This window comes from Leptodactylus fuscus, chromosome 7 (genome assembly GCF_031893055.1).
Source record: "Leptodactylus fuscus isolate aLepFus1 chromosome 7, aLepFus1.hap2, whole genome shotgun sequence".
NCBI lineage: Eukaryota > Metazoa > Chordata > Amphibia > Anura > Leptodactylidae > Leptodactylus > Leptodactylus fuscus.
This window is the reverse complement of record NC_134271.1, coordinates 9,148,002-9,171,518: the sequence shown is the minus strand read 5'-3', so window position 1 is coordinate 9,171,518 and position 23,517 is coordinate 9,148,002. Positions and strand designations below refer to the sequence as shown.

The following is a 23,517-nucleotide window of genomic DNA, read 5'->3' as shown; positions in this document are numbered from 1 at the left end:
GAATAATTTTAGTTTTTCTTTTCACCAGAACCAATAATTGACTAGCCACAAAGAGAAATGGCCAAGACCTTGTATAAGGGCACTCCTGCTATACTGAGAAACTACCAGCAGGTGGTGACATTGCCTATGAATGGGACTATGCAGAACATTCAATAACATCAATGAGAAAGCTTCCTATGTACGATTCATCTGCAGCCAGGTGACCCCCCCCCCCCCCTCGCTACCTATCCCAAATTATAAATGTTAAGAAAGGTAGGGAACCCAAAGGCATCGTTTGGGTAGAATGACATTATATACGACTGATGTGTACAACTGTTTGGGGCATTACAGATCCCATCATGTCCTGTTTAGTATTTTATGTAGCAGCAGAAGCTTATACTAGGAGCAGCTTCTGCTTGGCAAGGACCTCCCTGACCCAGTGTCAGACTGGCCCAGGATCCTCTGGTGGGCCCAAGTTCTAACACAATAAGACACCACAACATGAAGGGTACTATGGACTATTTCCTAGTGGTTGTTGATTCTGCAGGTAGTGTCCATGGACCCCATTACCTCTTTGCTGATATCCAGGTCATAGTCTTGGGGCTCCATGTCCAGCTCAGTCACATGTATGGCTTTAGCATGTACCCACTCGTGATCTTCCTTCTCTCGGTCCTCCACGTCCCGCGCTGCCTTCTCCAACAGCTGGAAATCAAACTCCTGCTCTCGCCTCCACTAATAACAGATATAAAACGTGTTTAAACAACTGGGCTACCGTGACACCCAACACTCGCCCATAGGCACACACATTGCACAGGTCCGGAAGCCAAACATCCTGCAGGTCCTCTTCAGACCAATAACAGACACCCACAATTCCCAGTAAGTCCTCCAGTCGTCATCTCCTGTTATACAGGCCACTCCTAAGGGTTGTCAACCAGCCCTACAACAAGATGGGCGAGATCCATCACTGACAACCCCTGGGGGAACCGTAGTACAGCCATACCAGTTGTCACTCAGCTGTTTAAGGACTGGCTGGACAGAAGACGACAACTCTAGGACTGGTTATTCACAGACACACAGGATTAGACATGGAAGCACATACAGTGACCTCTTCTACCAGTCCGGGCACTGTGCAGTCCTCCCTCGACCTTTCGCTCTGTTACATCTTGGCCGCCAATCGTTTGGAGAAGTTATTTTAGTTTTTTTGTTGTTTTTTTTTTTTAGATAAAAAAAAATTTAAAGTCATTAAATTGTTTTCCAAATCAAAACTCAAAATAATAAAACCCAACACACAAAAACTCTCCAAGGGTTAAAAGGGAACAATCTGGAGAAGATGACACAGGAGCACGACAGATACAGGGTATATCTCACCAAACCTAAGTAGTGCACTGCAGAAGTATATATATGAGCATTGTGGTGATATACATGTGTAGATATAGGTGTATATGTGGTATATAAGATGTGTGCAGGGCCGTTATAGACGTGAGGATATGCTGGTGTGTACATGAGCACAGTGTGGATAAGTGTAGTGAGCATGTATGTGTGTACAGGACTACAGTGTGTATACAATTCTTTTAAAACATTAAGTTATTAAAAAAATCAGAACAAAACCATTTCCCCTATAAGACTAATAATCCCTTTCATCCATCTCCGTTTTTTCTTGCATCTCTGGCTCTCTTTACACAGGCAACAGATGTGGAGTGACAGCTATTACTGGTACAGACCTAACCCAGCTTTCCACAGCCCTTATTCTACCAGTAATGACTGTCACTGACCATCAGACACCGTAGGAGAAGATGAAGAGGATGATGAGACTCCCCCACAGGTTTCAGGTTTTACCGCGACAGGTTTTCATCACTCGGGAAAACACAGAGATTGTTCCCTTCTAGTTCCCATCATTCATCAGTCTGCGCCTCTCGGCAGTGACCACCACGTAACGCCATACTCCTGGAACCAGGCTGCAGTACAAGCCGACAGAAGAGATTTTAAGAAGTTTCTGATGTTTCCAGTTTATTGTGTTTCTGGTAGACATACATTAGAAAGCACCAAGCTCAATATTAACATCGTCTCCAAAAGGATCCGAGAAAGTCAAATGTAAGACAAGTAGCAAAGTTACAGTAGAATAAAAAAACCTTACAGTATCCGGAAGTGCTGCCCACATCATAGAGTACAGGATGGGAGTTATTGCTCTGGGGTGAAGATGGAATGAAGGAGAATGAGACTGCAGAGAGCGCTGGGTAATGAATACATTCTTATTATGTCCTCTGAGGCGTTATATGGAGGAGGTGACAAATACAGTTAAGAGAGTCAGCAACAGCTCTGCAAATGCAGCCTATCAGTATGGGGAGCGATGACATCACAGAGCGCAGCCTATCCATTCACTACGATCAGTGGTGACACCACTGAGAATGCAACCTATAAAGTAAGGGGAGTGATGACATCACTGACAATGCAGCCTATCCATTCACTAAGAGCAATGATGACATCACTGAGAAAACAGCCTATCCATTCACTATGAGCAGTGGTGACATCACAGAGAATGCAGCCTATCAAGTAAGGGGAGTGATGACATCACTGACAATGCACTCTATCAATCACTATGAGCAGCAGTGACATCACAGAGATCGCAGCCTATCAGTATGGGGAGCGATGACATCACAGAGCACAGCCTATCCCTTCACTACAAGCAGCAATGACATCACTGAGAATGCAGCCTATCAGTAAGGGGAGCGATGACATCACTGACAATGCAGCCTATCCCTTCCCTAAGAGCAGCAGTGACATCACTGAGAATGCAGCCTATCAAGTAAGGGGAGCGATGACATCACTGAGAATGCAGCCTATCCATTCACTACGAGCAATGATGACATCACCGAGAAAACAGCCTATCCATTCACTATGAGCAGTGGTGACACCACTGAGAATGCAGCCTATCAAGTAAGGGGAGTGATGACATCACTGACAATGCAATCTATCAATCACTATGAGCAGCGGTGACATCACCAAGAAAACAGACTATCCATTCACTATGAGCAGCGATGACATCACTGAGAATGCCGCCTATCCATTCACTAGGGATCAGCAGTGACTCTACAACCTCTACTTTAGCTGATATTTGATGTTTTTTTCACCTATCACTTGCCTCTATACACAGAATTTCATGATGGTGGCCATTGCTGACCCTTGCGCATCGTTCTGCCCTTCCATGTCCTGACCTAGAACTTTCTGCCACATTCCGGAAGCCTCTGATGTTACATAATGACATCTAATGTGCATGACAAGTAGCTGATGCAAGTTACTGGGAATCGGGATGGAGAATGCTGCAACTAACAGGCACATGTCATTAATGCAGAGCTGAGGAAGTACATCGTAGCCTGGTAGAGATGAGTATGGCGGTTAGCGGGTACTGCAAACAAATTAATACATTCAGTCAACGTAAAGGAGAGGCGGCAAGATGATGAATGACACTTTAGCAGCGGAGCAGCGTGTGGGATGAGTTAGAGGGGCGATGACTGATCAGAGGTTGGGGGTCCCGCACAGCAGCCTGGAACATAGGAGAGAATTCACTGCAGGTGTGGGACGCCCTGTGTGACTGCAGCACCCCCCTCCCCGGGGGTCACAAACCTGTTTATTCCGGTTGTGCTGAAGCGAGAAGAGACGCTATAGTATATAATATTAGTCTAGAAACGTGCAGAGTGGCCTCAGGATCTTGTGCTTGTTAATCTAGAAGCTGAGATGAGGCGACAGTGGAAATGCTTCAAATCTCTTTCATAGAAAATATAATGATCTGTAGATTTATAAACTATTACATCGTGTCCAGTGCGTGCTCGCTGCGAGCAGCCTCCATTAATCCCTGCAGCTAATCGTGTTACTGAAGCAATGGGTCTAACCTGGAGATGAGACATAACCTCGTGTACCATGCACACAGCGGGTAAAGTGCGTTCTATCCGACTCTAAAGACTACATGTTAGAGGACGTTCCTCCCATTGCGCTAACATACTGAGCTGAGGTCCGCAGACAGGGGTCGAGACGCAGGTCTGCCGGTGACCGACTGCTTTTCTCCTTGGCTGAGCGTTCTCTTGCGTTCACGGACTAAGGCTTTTTGATGCCGCTTCATGCGTTCAAGCTGCTCTTCGGCGCTCATTTTACCTCTTTGGTTGTCGCCGGAGTAGAGGCGCTCAAAGGCACTTTTTGGTCTGTCCTGTTAAAGACACAAATGGAAATGGTTGCAGAAGGAAAACAATCCCAGGGAGGATGAGCGAGCAGAGGTCCCACATTGTAGTAGGGGGTCCTCATCTCTTCCCTGGGTTACCTTAACATCGTCTGGAGTGGTGCCCCTCCTCAACGTGACGTATGATGCGACAGACGATGACGACGACTGAGGCAGCCTGGAAGTCGACCCAGATAAACCTGAATGAAACATTTCAAGTGTGTAAGAATCTTGGCGTCAAGACTGGAATCTCATAGACCACAGGTTGAGGGAAGGCTACAATATGGGGCTGTGACGGACCAACCCCTTCACATGGTCATATATCTTATATTTTGATGTTGGAGTCATCATTTGCTATAGATTGCAGCTTACTAGATATAACCTATAGAGATACCCTCAGCTATCTTGACACACTCTAGATAGGTTGTGAATGTGAGAACAATGAACAGATCCCAATATACCAGAAACTCCAACTGGAGCCAATGACTCCGGAGACCTCAGCTCATCTTTATATCATGTTCTAGACCTATATCATATACGATACATATTGATTTTCCTACCTCAGACGCTGAGCACAAGGTATGGCCTGATTCCAAGGAAGATGCGACTACAAATGGCTTCATAATGACTGAAAATATGTGGCTGGGGACAGAGATACTCCCTTACCTCTGGTGGGTAATGTCTGGTAACCGGAATCCGAGGACAGGAAGGCAGAGGTTGAGGTGTTGGCGTCACCCAGATTAGCAAGTTCTGGATCGCTTACATAGGTTCGCAGTTCCACCTGTGACCAAAATATACACATAGACATATTACTGCCTACTGGACTATTACAGGGACTGACGCCATCTGCTCCGGGACCTTTGCAGACTTTACCCTGTAGTCTCCATTTACACCCTGGCCCAGTTCCCGGTCTCGCTTCCTCTCATCAGACTGTCTTTTTAAGCCACGTACTGACGTGTGCCGGATGACGGAGGATTCTCTCGGAGGTGGAGGCAGCGCAGGCGGAGGTGGAACATAAGGTTCAGGATCTGCATCTTCAGGGCTATACATGTCGGGCAGGGGTGGTCGTGGGGGAGCGCTCTCATCCTAATGACAGGATGGATTGAGATACGTGAATAAATCGCTGGTAATAAAACATACCCTAACCCTTTTACATACTGTTGCCGCTACTCACAAACTTTGGTGGTGTTGGCGCTCTGGTCGGTGACTGCAGGCGCGGCTCTGGTTTCTGTAGCAGTTGCGGTTGTGAGTGTGATCTGCCCTGGATGTATGGCTGAGGATACAGTCCCACCTCCAGCGTTGGTTTGAAAAGACTCGGTGGGTTCTGGGGCGATGCTGATTTACTGCGAACGGATGTAAACGCCGTAGTTCCGGAAGGCACAAATGTGGAAGTGACCAAAGGCACAGTTTTCCTTTCTGCAAAACATATGGTTATTACTGAAAATGAATAGTGGTGGTTGCTGACAACCATGACATGAGAAGACATTTTATTCACTGGTCAACTGCTACAACTTTCCCTGCACAGTGACATGTATTAATATGATAGTGTCACTGTGGTCAATAACCTCTTTGCAGATGTGGCGCTTACCACGTGTCATGGAGGAACGATCCCTGTATAACAGTTTCATGCCCTGCCCACCATATTTATACCCATGGAGAGTTACCTGGGTTCTTGAATGATTCAACCAGCATCTTAAAATTCAGTTTATTGGAGCTGAGTCCGGCCGTCACGTCTTCGATCCTCCACAGATCCTTCTGCAGCTGAGTTCTGTCCTGTAAGAGGAGATGAGGAGAAGTTAAAACAAGCATCGGACAACTAAAGCAATGGTCAGATATCATCTCTACCCTCTTCTGACCCAGTGCATCAGCGTCAGAAACATAGAGAAACCGAACAAGACCCATTACCTGAGAAGACGGCGACCGTTTCATCTGTTCCTGCAACAACTGTCTGAGCTGAAAGACGTCGCTCTCCAACCTCAAATACTCATTCCAAGAGTTCTCCATGTCCTGCAACACAGAACATACAAAGTAGAAAAAGGAGAAGTAGTTTGGTGTCTATATGCGTTGCCACCAGAGGGCGCTATAAGTAAGAAAACATACCGTGGAGACTTTGGACATTTCGGCTCTGATCTGCACTAAATCTTCCTGTAGGAGACGCTGCTGGTAGGAAATTTTCTCTGTGTGCTGAGGTTGATCCTTGTACTGATCCATCTGTCTGTGCAAAACCTCGAGGACGGTTTCAAGTTTGTCCTGTAATAAAAAAACTGATGAATGACCAGGTCCCACAATATGTCCCTGTGCAGAGGGTCAGCTCCTCTAATAACGAGATATACATAGAGCAAGGACTATCACATGGAGGCGACAGTGAACGGAGCCCTTTTGTGGCCCTGAGATTCCTCATCTAAAGTAAGCAATACTCCAGTGGTTCTAATCATCCACAATGGCAGACTTTAACTTTCTGCTTATTCTCCCTTTTTTGAGAAACATTAAGGACCCGCTCAGACCCCAAATGAAGACCCATACAAGAATCAGGCTTTTTTTGACTGCAGTATTTAGCGAAACTTGGAAAGTTATTCATGGTAAGCAAAGCTTATTGCAATAAAAGCCCCACCCAGGTGACAAGTGCAGGGAGAGACCCTGCCCAGATCAGAAGTCAAGGTAGGGGCACCTCCAGGTCGTAGGTTGAGATATAGGCCCCTCCTAGAGTAAGGCAGAGGATCAACCAGCAATTTGTTGTTTTAAAAATGACAGATATCACAGACTAATTGTGAAAATCATTACGAAATGGCCTTCTGAAATTTTGAGCACACAGCTAGATTATTACTAGAGACAGAACTGTGAGGGACTTCTCTCACCTTATTGTCCTTCAGAGCTCGGATCTTGTCTTCCAAGTCCTGCAGAATTCTATCCTGTTCACACAGGACACTGAGCTTCACCTGGAAAAAATATGAGACGTATAAGAGAAAATGAAATATATAAGAGAGGCAGGAGATACACAAGAGAGTCTCGTAAGATATGCAAGTAAGAGCCGAGGGATGCGCAAGAAAGAGTCAAAATATGGGCAGGAAAGATGTGCAAGAAAGTTGAAAGATACGCAAGAGAGCCGAACGATACGCAAGAGAGCCGAACGATACGCAAAAGAGCCGAACGATACGCAAAAGAGCCGAACGATACGCAAGAGAGCCAAACGATACGCAAGAGAGTCAAACGATAAGCTAGACAGTCTACGCAAGATAGTGGAACGATACGTAAGAAAGAGTCAGAAGATATACAAGAATGAGTTGGAAGATACATAAGAAAAAGGAGATACACAAGAGAGAAAGTCAGAAAATATGCAAGACACAGATTCGAAACCAGAAAGGAAAGATATAAAAGAAAGAGAGAGTTGGAAGATTCACCAGAAAGAGTTAGAAGGTATGCAAGAGAGAAAGTCGGGAGACGTGCGAGAGAGGTGGAAGTTATGCAAGAAAGAGACATGAGAAATAATCAAGATATGCAAGAAAGAAGTCAGGAAATACCCAAAGAGAGAAACATGGTAGATATACAAGACAGAGATGGTCTAAAATATGCAAGAAAGAGTTGGAAGTAACACATGAGAAAATAGATACAAAAGAGGAGGCCGGGGATGCAAAAGAAAAAGACAGTAAATAAGTGACAACCAGGAGTCCCAGAACGGAGAGGGAAAATACACGAGAGAAAGCTGGAAGCAACATACAAGACAGCAAGCCAAGGGATAGTCTAAAGAGAGACAGGAACTACCCAAGAACACTGAACAATCAGTTAACCCTTTAAGAGCTGTGACTTTTCTTGCATATGTTCCTGGATTTTGATTGGTCACCCTTTTTGCTACTTTCCATATGATCATCCTCACTAATAGTCTTTGCACTGCTCCCAATATTTCACTTACATCAACATCACTTTCAGCGATTCTGACAGGTTTCGTGGTTCGATCTTTAAAGGGTTCTCGCCCGGTCACCTGATGATCATAAACACAACTTGTAAGAGACAGAAGGTAAATGACAACTGAAAGGCTACAAAGAAGCCAAGGGCGCATGCAGCAAACGGCGTGTAATGGTAGAAATCCTGGAAACATGGTGGCAGGGAACATTTGCTTGCCTCACACCTCACGGACATATCATGTGACTGCTAAAAAGAAGGATCCGCCTCTAAAAACGTAGAAAGAAAAATCTTAATTTGAAGTCGATTCACACTTAGACTTTTGTGTTGTGAAGTCAATGGCTGCTCGATACGTAAGCTGGTGGCGATCTGTTACATGCCTCCTACTGCTCCCTTGTGACCTCTCTAAAGTGTCTCGTGGCGTTCATTGACATGAGAAGAAGGATTACCCGTCTCTTGCTCGTTGCTGCTACATAGATTATGTGATATATGCCCAGCGCACCCGAATTCTCCGGCATCATCTGACTTATTCTTAGATTTTTCTTGTGCACAAGATTGACAGGCCCATCGCATACATGGACATTCAAGGCTCACAGTATATGCCACCGTAGTGCCGGCACCCTGTCATCACGTCAGTGGTTAGGAAACCACTCACTACAACTCTCAGCATGCCCTGCAAGAACTGCATGTGCTCAGGACTGATGGCTACAACTATGCTACTATCACACACGCGGCTCTGGTGTTTCATGGTGTCTCTTCGCCAGACTGCTGGAAAACCGTAAAAGAACGAGGGGAAAAAAAAAAAAAGCCGAAGCAATCAGTTACTGCAACGACACCGCAAAACTGCACACGCTAGCGGCACTAGGTATGAACTGTCCATGCTGGACACAGAGCTGTCACTAAACTACATTGAATACTACATATCAAACAATCAGCTGGTGGACTACAAGCAACAGCAAGCAATGAAACCACAACAATGACAAATAAAACCTGCAGAGAAGCTGCATTGCAAATGTAACGAAACTGCCGCACGCGCAAAGCCATGAAATGTTGACACCCAGGAGGCAGAGGCGGCTTACGTTGATGCTCGTTCGATACCCCGGGGTGGAGTTCCTTAAAACACTGTGAACCAAGTTGATCAGAGGTTCATTATATTTTATCTGCGCCAAATCAAAAGAGATCCGGTGTGAAACCCATAGACAGTTCAGGCGCAGACTGACAGCCAGAGGCGCGCAGCGTGGGACAATTCACCCAGCACCACATACATTTCTACATGAAACCCAGAATCTCAGGCTCCGATCCTGTCCTGTAGTCACATCATGCGACCTTATGGACGGACCCGTCTGCTCCACCACAAAATGTGAGCCCTCCACCCCCACCAAAGTAGAGCTCCCCAGGAATGTGGTCATTACCTTCAGGTCCAGGTACTCCAACTCCTTCTTCAGCTGAATATAAGTGTCATCGGCCTCCGGGGAGAAAAGACACAAAGTAAGGACAGAGACAGAGCAGAACCTATATACCAGGAACACACCTCTAGTAATATCTAGACATCCTCAGTAATAATCTGCAGACCTCACACATTTATCCATATGTCCATATCTGCACATACATCATGCGGTTCTGACATATCAATCTACAATAATATGATACGGGCAGTGTTTTGCACACAGAACATAACATGAAGGCGGCATGTGGCTGATGTGTGGGTTGCCCCCCCAAAAAGTAAGCGGACTCATGTTCTGACACCATATGCACACGTGGGCCCATCAGAGCAGGACGCAAGGGGACAGACAGGTTACATTTGGAGGTGAGACTACATGTGGGGGGTGAACATTACCCCTGACTGAAGAGCCAGCACCGCACAAGTTATCATATTGAATTTATAGATTTACGGCGCGCTACGTCTCCCCCGCCGTTTGGCGCGTCAGACCGCTGCAGTGCACATCTCACTAATTGAATTTATCTGCCAGGAAGGGAATGTAGAGGCGTGAGGCATCGCTGGTTCATGCGAGGACACAATGTGTCATCGGGAAAGTAGTGACCGTATGTCTGTGCTATTGTCAGCGCCGCTCTGTCATGGGGTGACCACTGTAGCAGTGCAGGCAGGCAAGAGTTAAAGGGACATGAAAGTTGTCCAGGAATTGGAGCAATCCCTGCCCGCCGCTGCTATCTAGTTGGTCATACTGGTGACTGGTAGGTAGAAGTCCTTAATCCATTGTGACGGCTCTGATAAGTTGGCGGCCTTGGCAATCTCTGGAATATTTGTGACATCACCGATCCCACACCATCTACTGGTTAGATTGCTCCAGTGATTGGTCTCAGTGGTCACGTGGGGGCAGCATTTCCAGCACCAAGTTGTCCACTGCGGTAAACAGAGCGTTGGGGCCTGGTGGGGGGTCCAGTGGCATCCAGAACCTTCTACAGGTAGGCTGCATCGGCATCTGTCAGATATTGATGTCCTATCCTGTCTACCGACCAGAAGCTCTCCAGCTTCTATAAGACTACAACTTCCAGCATGTTAGATACATACTGGGGGTTGTGGCTGCATCTTGTAGACCCTGCTATATGAGAGGCCATGATATGGGGAGGGGATGGATGGTGCAGTAGAAGCAGGCATGGAATGGTGGACAGGTCACCTTACACTGCCTTATTTTGGCCATTCAGTAATTTCGGACGTTATTTAGCACTATTCGCTCAGACGTTCGGTCGTGACATATGGAGAATAGACTTGAGTGGCCGGTGGAGGTCCCGGGACCACAGGGCTCATCACAAGAACAGGTCCAACTCTCGATAATGAAGAATTGTAACTTACAAAAGGGAAATAGTCAGCGGGAGGTTTTATTGGGGGGTTTGTTCTTAATTTTAGGCAGAAACTACAAAATGGCAAAATAAGGTAATGAAGAAAAATTCTTACCGACTGGCCATGTAAACTGGGGGCACTTACAGTGTGCGTCATGTATCCCATGGACGGCATTGACCGACGATCCATATGAGCCGCAGACTGGAAGGAATCAGGACAAGACAAATGAGTTGGGGACCCAACTACTAAACGTACCCCTAAATCACCATCCCATGACTGTGAGGCCTATCATAGGGTCATCGAGATTCAGATACATGGGAAAGAAATCTAAGCTGGAGATCCCATAGCAGCCAGGAATCACCTGGTGACCATACAACCGGGAACACTACAGGTGATGGACACTGGTATGGCCACTATGCTATGAAATCGCTTCCCCCCACCATGGTCTGCATACTTGGCCATGTGCATGTAGCCTAAGTGACAAACTAATAAATGTTGGTCATTACCTTTACAGCATGGATCCGCATCTTCTGTGGTGACCCAATATGGGGGACATCAACTGGTCCTTCCTCTGGTCGCACCGTGAGCCTTTCTGCTGGAGTGTGAGGCCTCCGGGGAGGAAAGACCTTGTGAGGAGCTGGTGGTTGGATGTCGGATGGAGATGGAGGGACAGAAACAGATCTTGGGACATCTAATAAGCTCTTGGCCCGAGACCGGTCCTCCAAGGTGCCCATGTAGATCTGTCCGGTTGGGCTGCCATGTTTGAACTGCTGCCTTTGCTGCCACTCGTACAGCTGCCACACCGTTCCTTCCTTGGTTGCCTTACGCTCTTGGTTGGACATTTTCAGGTGGCTGACCCGGTCCTGTGCATATTTGTAGTCGCTGGGCAAGTTTCGACCAGGGGGAGGGGAACTATTGGAGGGATGTCTGCTGGTCTTTGGCAAAGTCTGGTATCGTTCAGGAAGGGGGAGGGGTTGCTCAGGTCCAACACTGAAAAGTGGAGAATAACGACTAGTGTGGATGTCATGTCTAATCACTAGGTCATTATATTACTATTATATTAGAGATGCCAGTAAGAGGGGGCGGGGCAGTGACAACCTCTCAGACATGATATACAAGCTGGTTGTCAGCAGTAATAGATGAAAAGGCAGTACTACAGATCTAGTACAAGGATCTGAAATTCGCATATTCTAGTAATAAGATTTGTCTGTCTCATCACAGTGTTAACTGCAGATGGCGCCACTGTCATGAAAACCCGACTTACCAGACGTGACTATTTGTAACAAAATTTTTTACAGGGTGAAAAGTGTAGATGGGTTCTTAGCATGCAGGAAAGTGGGGATTATATTGTCATAATTATTTGCATTTTATCTGTGGCCCCCTGACTCTACTGCATTGTGCAAGGATTAGAGAAATCTTACCTTTTACCTTCTCCCTTCTGAACCTTTACCCACTGCTCCACCTGACCCATCACGCTCTTCCTTTGCACTTGTTTCTCAGGGTTTGCAGTTGTGGGGATCCTTCTTTTGTAGGTGTCCAGTCCATTTTGCTCAAGGGGTCCGGCACTTACTCGGAAAGAGGGTGGGAGAGTCCCGTTCCTCTCAATGATCTGGGGTTGAGGAGTCTGTGAAACCTGGGGTCTGTAGGACTTAGAAAAATCTGTGAATGCGGAGGGCCGGCCGTTGGACAGGAGAGAGGAAGTGAACTTTCCTCCATTGGAATTCAGCGTATTTTTGTGGGCGACATAATTGTCTCGACTCTTGGTGTCTCTGTAACTTTCCTGGTATTGCTCCTGCTTCTCTAGCAGATCCTTATGCCGCCCCTTGTCAGTCACATTGCGTTGTCGCTCATTGCTTCCCACTTCTCGATAGTGCTCCTTGTCCCCCGCACTCACATCCCTGTAGCGATCCTTGTCCCCCGCACTCACATCCCTGTAGCGATCCTTGTCCCCCGCACTCACATCCCTGTAGCGCTCCTTGTTCCCCGCACTCACGTCCCTGTAGCGCTCCTTGTCTGCCAGGTCCTTGTAGCGCCCTTTGTCCCCCATGTCTTTCCGAGTGCCCTCCTCTGCAGAGTTTCGCCGTGGCTCCTCTGGCTTCTGATAACCGGTCCTCATTTGGATTCCTTCTGGTTTTGCATAGTCATTGAAGGACTCAATGTGGTTGTTCACTGGAGCCGGGAGCCAATCCATGTCCGCAACCTCCCTGCAACAAACACGAACAATAAAGACACCGCCATGTCCACGCTGCGCAGCTTTAGGGCGACATGCTCAGGGTGTAGCAGTGTCTGAGTGATGAGAAGGTTACATGTCTCCCGGCCAGGGACTGCAGACTGAAGCCGACGAGCCCGAGCCCTGACACCTCATGAGCTTTATTACTGCTGAGCTCAGGACTTCCAGCGCCCGGACAGACACAATCTATGAAAACCATCCCTGACTGTGCGGAGGCAGCGGGATAGAGAGTGAGCGTCATTAACACTCCGCAGCCTGCAGCGCTTGGCAGGATCCCTCACACAGTCAATAACACAAGCCGCACAATGTCAATGGGACAATTAACCAGAGAAAATGAGGAAATGGAGGAGAAAATCTGATGTCTGGAGAAGGGTCCAGTCAGCATGGAGGGGGCTGCATGTAATAAACACTGGACTGTCAGGACTAACACCGGGGTGTGAGCTCAGCAATCATTATAATGGTAACTACGCTCCTATGGGGGGGGGGGGACATCGCACAGAGCTCCCATAAATCAGGAAATAAAGCAGGGGTGAGGACTCTTATAGACTGAATCTGAGAAAGGGATCTGCATCCTGGTATACGGTAAAGACTGACACATGGCTGGTATATACATCTCTTACCTTCTGTTGTCTGGGGGGTTCTGGACAAGTGCAGCTTGGTTCATTACTCGGATCCAGCCATTCATGTCCTCTTGGGTGTCAGCGCTGAAGTAGTACGTCCTCATGCTGGGGTGATCCCGGAAAGAGTCCGTCTGCTGGATGTATGCCCGCAACCCCGTGTGCATAGCCTGTAACATAAACTTGTCACCATCACCGGCCGCTCCGAGCGATTGCAGCACGCTCTGTTATGTGGCCCCAGCCACCACTTACCGGCTGAAAAGTCCATAACTTCCAGCGGAGAGAACTGCAGCAACGCTCAACATTGCAACCGTGATTAACCCTATACAGACCAGCCGCTGTCACACCAACCGCTATCCATATTAATGTGACCAGACCTGAGTGCACGGAGCAATGAATGGGCAGTCTGTGTGCAGGGAACGTGCCCAACCCCATGGCCACAGCCCCATCCCTCTCTACAGGGTGACAGTAGTGGGGGCTCCGCTCCCGATGGACCCATCACTAACATGAAGTGACAGGCATTGAGCACAGCTCTACTGGGATCAGCAATTCTCTGGGGATCTAAGCCCTCAACCTGTTTACTCAGCCAATAGACTCAGTTTCCATGTGTTGCAATGTCGTATCCGCCGCGCCCCGCGAGCCCATGGATGATCGGAGCAACTGGTGACAGAATAATAAGTACAGGGAAAGCATAGAAAAGACCCAAAGTCAAGTCCTCCTTAGATATCTGAGTGTTAGCGACATGACCACACAAGATATGGAAGGAAACTTCAATCTTATGCACCCGAGCTGCCATATCAGAAGACTCCTACAGGCTCCAATGTTCATTGTTACCAGTTTTGGTGGCAAAAATCCAAGCGGGAACCACAACAATTTTAGGTCTAAAGTTTTTATGTCTTGTTAATTATTTTTTATTATGCTTTTATTGTAATTATTTCGCATTAAGTGTAATGGAGTGGGGGGGGGGGCAGTCAGGGTCCTTCATGCGGAACAAATGGAAAGAATGCGGATGTTAATTAATAATGAATGAAGTCATAACGAGGCTGATTAACGAGTCTGGTGCTGCACTGGACATGCAGGGCCTCAGAAAAAGTTTTAGGCACGCAGGACCTCGGATAAGTTCTCAGGAATGCAGGACCTTGGATATGGTCTCAGACACGCAAGACCTCGGATATGGTCTCAGACACGCAGGACCTCGGATACGGTCTCAGACCCGCAGGACCTTGGATATGGTCTCAGACACGCAGGACCTCGCATATGGTCTCAGGCACGTGGGATCTCGCATATGGTCTCAGACACGCAGGACCTCGGATAGGTTCTCAGGCACGCAGGACCTTGGATATGGTCTCAGACATGCAGGACCTCGGATATGTTTTCTGGCACGAAGGACCTCGGATATGTTCTCAGACACGCAGGACCTCGGATATGGTCTCAGACATGCAGGGCTTTGGATATGGTTTCAGAAACTCATGGCCATGGATGTGGTCTCAGGTACTCGGGGCCTCAGATATCATCACAAACACTCGTTGCCTTGGACATTGCCACGCAGTGCCTCGGATATATATGTTTTACACACTCAGGGCCTCATACTAGACCCCATAGTCGTGATAATCATCTTCCTCCAATCAGCACGTTATATAAACAGACCACATTACCTTAAAGGAAAACTTGCGGTTTATCCGATCTTCAGGTCCTGTGGGGACGATGATGTAACTCAGGAGAGGAACGCTGCCTAGGATGGCTTCTTCCCTGCTGTCTGATATGGGAGGAGAGACGGGACAGGTGAGACACCTTACATGAAATATATTATATATGTTCTTACATTGCACTTCTCCACCATCACTACAGTAAGGCGACTGTATGCCCGTGACATCAGACTGCGCCTGCCCACAACAACCCCTTTCCCATCTCACCTTTATAGTAGAAGAGACAATGATCAGAGAGCAGGAACCATCGCCTCTTCCACAGCTTCATCCCTGAACTGTCCTGTAGGGGGCAGAGTGAGATACTAAGAACATGGCGGACAGTATCACCCCTCCCCATCTACAAGCATCCGCCAGTCCTCACCCACCTGCTTGTAGAGCCATCCTCGCGCCAGCACCGGCACGCTAGGGTTCCTCTTTATAGAATGATCTCTTTTGCCGAAGCTGTACACTTTCCCAACAGCTTTAGATCCCTAAAATGACATCATAAAACGTGATAAAATGAGGTAAACAAACAAGAAGACAACCTCCTCATCTGTAGTACTGGAACCATGGACAAACACCAGACATACTGCAAGCACAGTAAACATGGCGGCTTACATTACACACTGTCATATTAGGACAAGAATCCAATATATTACTGGAGTGCGAATGGTTATGTGGAAGATATATATAGACACACTCACACAGGGCTATAGATTACTATATGAAGGAATAAAAATTATACACAATGTATGTGTATTTATGTGCAGTGTTCAGTAATATTCTGCATATACACGGTGCAGTGATATAGTACATATACATGGTACAGTACTATACCCCATATACACGGATGAGCAAAAAGGTAACAATGTTTTGACCTTGTGACTTTCGGGTTCCGTATCTCCCCATCCACTACAGCTTAGAACATGAGACTCCCATCATGTTATAGACAATCCTCTTGGCTATCTCATACGTAAATATGACTTGTAACTATTTAGCATATGATTAGTTATGCAGATTCTTGTCATTGTTACGGTTTTGCTCCTGGTATTGGAAAAATCTTTTTGTTCTTGTATACTACAAATAACAAGCTGTTCTCACATTCCCTATAGCTCAGGATGTTATATGGTGGTTCAAATTGTGGATCAGCCATGAAGATTTCACAAGAAAAGATAAATCGCATCATCGATAGTGGTCTATGGGCCAAGAAAATTTCCAAGTGGATCATGTAAATGCCATGACAGTGGGAAGAATACAAAATGAAGTCCGTCCATCCATTCAAAAGCCAAGAGGTGGACCGCCTTCAAAATGTCGGAGTCAACAAGTCGGCCCATCACAAGGTCTATCAGTTCCAGTGTGACAACACGGCCGTGGAGGTGGCTCATATACTTAGTAATAGCGAGATCATAGACGTCCATGCGAGCACTGTGCAATGCGTGTTACATAAGTCTGGAACGGTGGTCCAAAAAAAGTTGAAGCCTCGACTTCAATATTGTCATAAGCGTCAGCTCGAATTTACAAAAAAAGTATGAAAAGTGGACAGTACAAGATTGGAAACGAGTAATTTGCAGCGATGAGTCAATCAAATGGTCTACGATGTGAAGAAACAAGGGAATAGGGGGCTAACGGATCGAGAAATTGAAGGAACTGTCAAGTTTGGTGGAGGAAGCCTGATGATATCAGGTTGTTTCACATTCAAAGGATACTTAACACAGAATCGATGGATGTCTCAATGCTAAGATATGTGCAAGTACCCTACAAGATGAGTTACTTCGTACACGCAACAACTATGAGTATGAAAAGGAGGGCATAGTGTTACAACAGGACAACGACCACAAGCATACGTCAAGATTAGTGAAGAAATTCTGCAATGACTTAAGAGGTAGAGGAGCTGGATTGGCCCCCACAGTCCTCTGACCTCAATCTAATCCAAAACTTATGGGTAGTGTTGAAGAAAAAGCTGTATTCGTACCCAAGCGAGCTGACCAGTACACACCAACATTAGGAATGTGTAGAAGAGACCGGGGATCAGATTTTGGCCGAGACATGCTTGAATCTGACCGAGAGCATGCCCAGAAGGATTCAGGGAGTTTTCAAAGCCAAAGGTGGATTTACAAAATAGTAAAAAATAAAAATTTAGATTTTTAGGAGGTAAATCAGGGGTCCTCAAACTACGGCCCGCCGCAAGCGGCCCACGTGCCGTCGTCTAGATCGCTCACTAATGGAGAATCCCGTACAGGATTCCCTATTAGTGAGCGTTTGCTGCTTTCAGTTGTATGTGCAAATGCAGATACAACTGAAAGCTGTAGGCCACACGACCACTGCCTATACTGACTGCAGAGTGTGACCTCTGCACCGAAGCAGGCGCGATGACGTGAATCATCACGCCTGCAGTCTGAAGGAGGAGAACGCACGACGGTAAGTATAAGCATGTGTAAGTGTGTGTGTAGGTGTGTACTGAAGAGCATATAATACAGTGAATGTGTGTCAGTGCCATACTGAGGAGCATATAATACGGGGGGGGAATGAGAGCATATAATACTATGTTTATGTGGGGAGAATACTGAGGAGCATATAATACAGTGGGGAGGTGTACTGAGGAGCATATAATATAGTGTGTGTGGGGGCGTTCTGAAGAGCATATAATACACTGTGTGGGGGGGCGTACTGAGGAGCATATAATACTGTGTGGTGGCGTACTGAGGAGCATATAATACACTGTGTGGGGGGGCGTACTGAGGAGCATATAATACTGTATGGGGGCGTACTGAGGAGCATATAATACTGTGGGGTGGGCGTACTGAGGAGCATATAATACACTGTGTGGTGGCGTACTGAGGAGCATATAATACTGTGGGGAGCGCTACTGTGAATCATATAATCTTATTTTTATTTTATTTTTTTTAAAACTAGATTTCAGCCCTCCAGTGGTTTGAGGGACGGTGAACTGGCCCCGTTTGAAAAGTTTGAGGACCCCTGAGCTAAACAGTGACAATGCAGTTACATGAGAAGAATCTGCAGAACTAATCATATGATAAATAGTTACAAGTCAAAGATAGCCAAGAGGATTGTCTATAAAATGTTGGTAGTCTCGAAGCTGCAGTGGATGGTAAGATATGGAGCCTGAAAGTCAAAATTTTAAAACATGGTGTGCAGTATTAGGAGTATTCTAAATAAAATAAAAAATTAAAAAAAAATTATATATATATATATATATATATATATATATATAGAGGTGTGCAGTAATATACAGTATATTCGGGATGCAGTAATATAGTGTATATACAGGGTGCACTAATACAGTATATATATATATATATATATACACACAGGGTGCAGTTATATGTTATGTATACAAGGTGCAGTTTTATACTATCTATACAGTAAGCAGTAATATATTTTATATACACAGTATAGTAATGTACCATGTATACATGATGTAGTATTATACTGTATATACAGGGTGCAGTAATATACTATATTGTAATAAGAGGAGTAATATATATATATATATATATATATATATATATATATATATATATATATATAGTGCACTCTGTGTCCCTCCATCAGGCGGACATGGCCGCTTCCCCCGGATTTCTCGCAGACACAATGTTCCGCACTTGTCATTTGCATTGCAAATCCCCTCAGAGCAGAGAACATGAGTTTGGTGCGGGGCTCAGGTCTGCGGGCACTCAGCACCAGACGGGACGGGGGAAGGAGACATGTCTGTTTGACAGAATCCCTGCAGCAGCCGCCGAGTGTACACAACAGTCCCCGCTCTACGGTATTGTGCACGGATAACAATAGGATGTAATGTAACAGAACTGCAGCTGTATCCATCTGTATGCTGCAGTCTGACTGTAGGGAAGTGGTGACATGTGTAGCCCTCACACAGGAAAATGGGAAGGGTCCTATAATTTCTGCCCTTGTCCTCTGCCACAAACTGCTCCTGAAAGGTTAACCCTTCCTTTCCCATGGATGCCTTGGAAATCGCCAAGTGTGATAGAATTATGAGCCCCGGGGTACACACTTAAAGCTGAGGAAAGGGCTTACCTTAGGGGGGGGCCTGGAGTCTGCAGTGGACGTCGTCACAGCCGTGGACCCCTCGCTCACCATGCTGTAGGGTCTTTGGTTCATCTGCTGAGGAGACATGATGGAGCTGTCCCTGGGGAAGACAAATGATTTAGTGTCAGGACGATGCAGCAGAGTCAGATCCTTCATCAGCAGAGTCACCTGTCCTCATCTATGGCTGGAGCAGGACGACACAGCAGCTCTGCCCCGGGTGGATGACTGCAGTGAGGGCACTGTACTCTGCTCAGACTGGAACTGCAGTGAAGGCACCGAGCTCTGCCCGGGAAGAGATAGGATGTGGGTACTGCAGCCTGACTGGGGTACCGTGTGTAAGCACTGCAGCAAGAGCACAGAGAACTGCCCCAGAGAGGGCAACTGCAGTGAGGGCAATGACAACTGCCCCAGAGAACCTGACTGCAGTGAGGGCAATGAGATCTGCACCAGAGAGGGTGACTGCAGTGAGGGCAATGAGATCTGCCCCAGAGAGGGCGACTGCAGCAAGAGCACAGAGAACTGCCCCAGAGAGGGCAACTGCAGTGAGGGCAATGACATCTGCCCCAGAGGACCTGACTGCAGTAAATGGCACTGAAAGCTACCTCAGAGAGGGCAACTGCAGTGAGGGCAATGAGATCTGCCCAAGAGAGGGCACATGCAGTGAGGGCAATGAGATCTGCCCCAGAGAGGGCGACTGCAGTGAGGGCAATGAGATCTGCCCCAGAGAGGGCGACTGCAGTGAGGGCAATGAGATCTGCCCCAGAGAGGGCAAGTGCAGTGAGGGCAGAGAGATCAGCTGCAATGGGGACAATGGGATCTACCCTAGAGAAGGTGGTTGCAGTAAAGATGACTGAAATCCACCCCAGAGGGGGCAACTCAAGTGAGGGTAGCCACAAGAACACTGAAAATTGTCCCATAAAGGGTGGCTGTAGTACAGGGCACTAACATCTGCTTCAGACAAGGTAAATGCAAATAAAACGCACTGAATATCTGCCCCAGAGAGGGTGACTACATTGAGGGCAATGAGATCTGCCCCAGAGAGGGCGACTGCAGTGAGGGCAAAGAGATCTGCCCCAGGGAGAGTGACTGCAGTGAGGGCAATGAGATCTGCCCCAAGGAGAGTGACTGCAGTGAGGGCAATGAGATCTGCCCCAGAGAAGGAAACTACAGTGAGAGCAATGAGATCTGCCCCAGAGAGGGCGACTGCAGTGAGGGCAATGAGATCTTCCCCAGAGAGGGCGACTGCAGTGAGGGCAAAGAGATCTGCCCCAGGGAGAGTGACTGCAGTGAGGGCAATGAGATCTGCCCCAAGGAGAGTGACTGCAGTGAGGGCAATGAGATCTGCCCCAGAGAAGGCGACTGCAGTGAGGGCAATGAGATCTGCCCCAAGGAGAGTGACTGCAGTGAGGGCAATGAGATCTGCCCCAGAGAAGGCGACTGCAGTGAGGGCAATGAGATCTGCCCCAGAGAAGGCGACTGCAGTGAGGGCAATGAGATCTGCCCCAGAGAGGGTGACTGCAGTGAGGGCAATGAGATCTGCCCCAGAGAGGGCGACTGCAGTGAGGGCATTATGATTTATGGTAAGTCTTGAGTATAAGGAAAGTTTAAACCTCTTCTGACCTAATAATTTTAGAGCAATCTCCAGACTGATCCATTTTACCTGCACTGATACATTGTAACAAATTCGCTCAGGCTCTTAGACACTTCAGTAAAACACAAGGCTCCTCGTCTTTTACGGTTTATTTATCGCCAATAAAGATTTCACCCCAAACCCATTGAGCTAATTCCCCGGACGCCATGGAAGAGAACTTATAAAACCGCCGGCCGCTCCAGCTGATTATTGACAATTTACTCCTGTAATATCAGCCGCTCCTCAGATTACAGGAATCAATAATAATCCAATTATCTGCTGGAGAAGCGGCGCCCGCGTCCCAGCGCTATAATTTGCGCCGCACTCCCGAGTCTGTGTGTTATAAATATGATAGATAATATAATAACATCACCCCAGATCCCTGCCTCAGAGACAACAGCGCCATCTCCAGGACAGGACAGGGATGGACAGGTCGACGAGAACCTTACAAAGTCATTATACGATATTAGGCTGCATTTACATAGGACTGGATGAAACATTCCCGATTCATTTACATGGGACTGGATGAGACAATTCTATTATATTTACATAGGACTGGACAAAACATTCCCGATTCATTTACATGGGACCTTCCTGTTTTATTTACATGGGACTAGACGAGACCTTCACATGGGGATGGATTTGAAGTTTCTGCTTTGTTTACATGGGACTATCCAGGCTGTTTCATTGGTCACAAGCGTTTGCTAAATCTATAAAGTTTATGCAACTTTTCTATGGATTGCACCTTGTCGGATCGGACACACAGGACTCTTCAGCTCCAGCCATTACCATCATTTCCATCAGTGGTTTTTATGGGATTTGCCACTCATACACCTTATTCTGAATCTCCTGTAAGCTCCAATGAACAGGTTTGATCAGCCCTGCACGCTCTATAAGATAACTATGGTGGGAACACAGAAAATGGAGGCCCCTCAGGTTGGTACGAACCCTCCCTTACTATGTATTGTATTATAGCTGCCATAGAAACAGGTACGATGGATGGAACGAAACCTCTCCCTGGGGCTGCAATTACCAGAAACATTAAAAGTGCAGCACACAGAGGAGAAGATTGCAATAACCTGACGCCCACATCGCCCATCGCCCGTGCCAGCAGTGAAAGTTAAAAAGCTTCATTGTGTGTATTGGAACTAAAAGAGGCAACAATAAGACCAGAGCCCAATCTGCAGTGTAGTAACTGTCTCATTGTGGGCCGAGACCTGAGCCCAAAACATGAGCTGAGATCTGAGCCCAAATCATGGTTTGTACCTGTGCCAACATTGGGAGCCAAGACCAGAGCCCAAATCATGAGCAGAGACCTAAACCCAAATCAGAGCCATGACCAGAGCCCAAAATTGTGAGCCAAAACCTGAGCCCAAATTGCGGTTTAGGACCTGTGCCAACACTGGGAACCGAGATCTGAGCCCTAATGATGGTTTAGGACATGTGCCAACAAAGCCGAAACCTGAGCTCAAATAGCGACCTGACACCTACGGTAAGTCCAAATTGTGAGTCAAGACCAGATAGCAAATCACAAGCTGAGACCTGAGCCCAAACAGCGGTCTAAGACCTGGGCCAACATTGCAAACCAAAAAATGAGGCAAGATCTGAGCCCAAATCGCAGTTTAGGACCTGTGCCAACATTGCAAGCCAAGACCCAAGCCCAAATTGATTGGAGAAAACATGAACAGTCTGACGTTCTAATACAATTCGCATCTAGATCTGGTGATGTAAACCAGCCGTCCATTGTGACGTTCCATAGGTTATACTCCAATCACACCCAGTCCTGTCTGGATCACTGCTCACCCCAGGAAAGCCCAAGATCTAAACACTGGTCCTAACAAGCAAAAGACGCACACAGCTGGTGGAGACGTCACAATTGTCATCTGGGGGAGAGGATACTTACTCTTCACGTAGGTCAAACTCAGCATTCTCTGGAGAAATCTCGCCCGTCACCGGGTGTCTGAACGTCGTCGTCCTTTGGTTGTGGCTGCAGAGGAGAGAAGGAAACATTAGAGCCAACAATAATATAATATAGGTGGATGTCAAAACTGTAATACATAGTAATAGTAAGACATAGGTAGAATGATATCATATGATCATTTAATATATGAGAAAAATTCAATTTTTTTTTTTTAAAGAGGTTGCAGTGGCCCCTGTGGCCCCTGCAACCTCTATTATTTTTTTTTTTTATTTTTTTTATAGCTTGTGAGCCCCATATAAGGCTCACAATGTACATTTCCATATGTCTTCGAAGTATGGGAGGAAATCCACACAAACACAGGGAGAACATACAAACTCCTTGCAGATGTTGGTCCTGACGGGGTTCGAACTCAGTACTCCAGCGCTGCAAGGCTAACAACTGAGCCACCATGTTTCCCCCCACAAAATTCAATATCTATGATAA

The 23,517-nt window shown here is 46.8% G+C and overlaps 1 protein-coding gene across 4 annotated transcripts in view; it reads right to left on the bottom strand.

Moving 5' to 3' along the window:
• Nucleotides 1-23,517, bottom strand: part of PLEKHA7 (pleckstrin homology domain containing A7) — a 71,152-nt gene that overhangs the window by 2,658 nt on the left and 44,977 nt on the right. For 2 of the 4 annotated variants that reach the window (XM_075280960.1, XM_075280959.1), the window contains exons 4-25: nt 23,017-23,100; nt 19,472-19,583; nt 15,802-15,906; nt 15,644-15,716; nt 15,386-15,486; nt 13,734-13,900; nt 12,305-13,087; nt 11,390-11,873; nt 10,998-11,084; nt 9,496-9,549; nt 9,163-9,243; nt 8,094-8,162; nt 7,042-7,122; nt 6,287-6,436; nt 6,092-6,193; nt 5,851-5,959; nt 5,361-5,602; nt 5,060-5,272; nt 4,853-4,967; nt 4,289-4,386; nt 3,977-4,177; nt 550-711 (exon numbers count right to left, since the gene is read on the bottom strand). In XM_075280960.1, the coding sequence (XP_075137061.1) occupies nt 550-711; nt 3,977-4,177; nt 4,289-4,386; nt 4,853-4,967; nt 5,060-5,272; nt 5,361-5,602; nt 5,851-5,959; nt 6,092-6,193; nt 6,287-6,436; nt 7,042-7,122; nt 8,094-8,162; nt 9,163-9,243; nt 9,496-9,549; nt 10,998-11,084; nt 11,390-11,873; nt 12,305-13,087; nt 13,734-13,900; nt 15,386-15,486; nt 15,644-15,716; nt 15,802-15,906; nt 19,472-19,583; nt 23,017-23,100 (3,673 nt within the window). Of the gene's footprint in view, nt 1-549; nt 712-3,967; nt 4,178-4,288; nt 4,387-4,852; nt 4,968-5,059; nt 5,273-5,360; nt 5,603-5,850; nt 5,960-6,091; nt 6,194-6,286; nt 6,437-7,041; nt 7,123-8,093; nt 8,163-9,162; nt 9,244-9,495; nt 9,550-10,997; nt 11,085-11,389; nt 11,874-12,304; nt 13,088-13,733; nt 13,901-15,385; nt 15,487-15,643; nt 15,717-15,801; nt 15,907-19,471; nt 19,584-23,016; nt 23,101-23,517 lie in introns of those variants that run through there. The other 2 variants (XM_075280961.1, XM_075280963.1) reach the window with 2 other exon arrangements.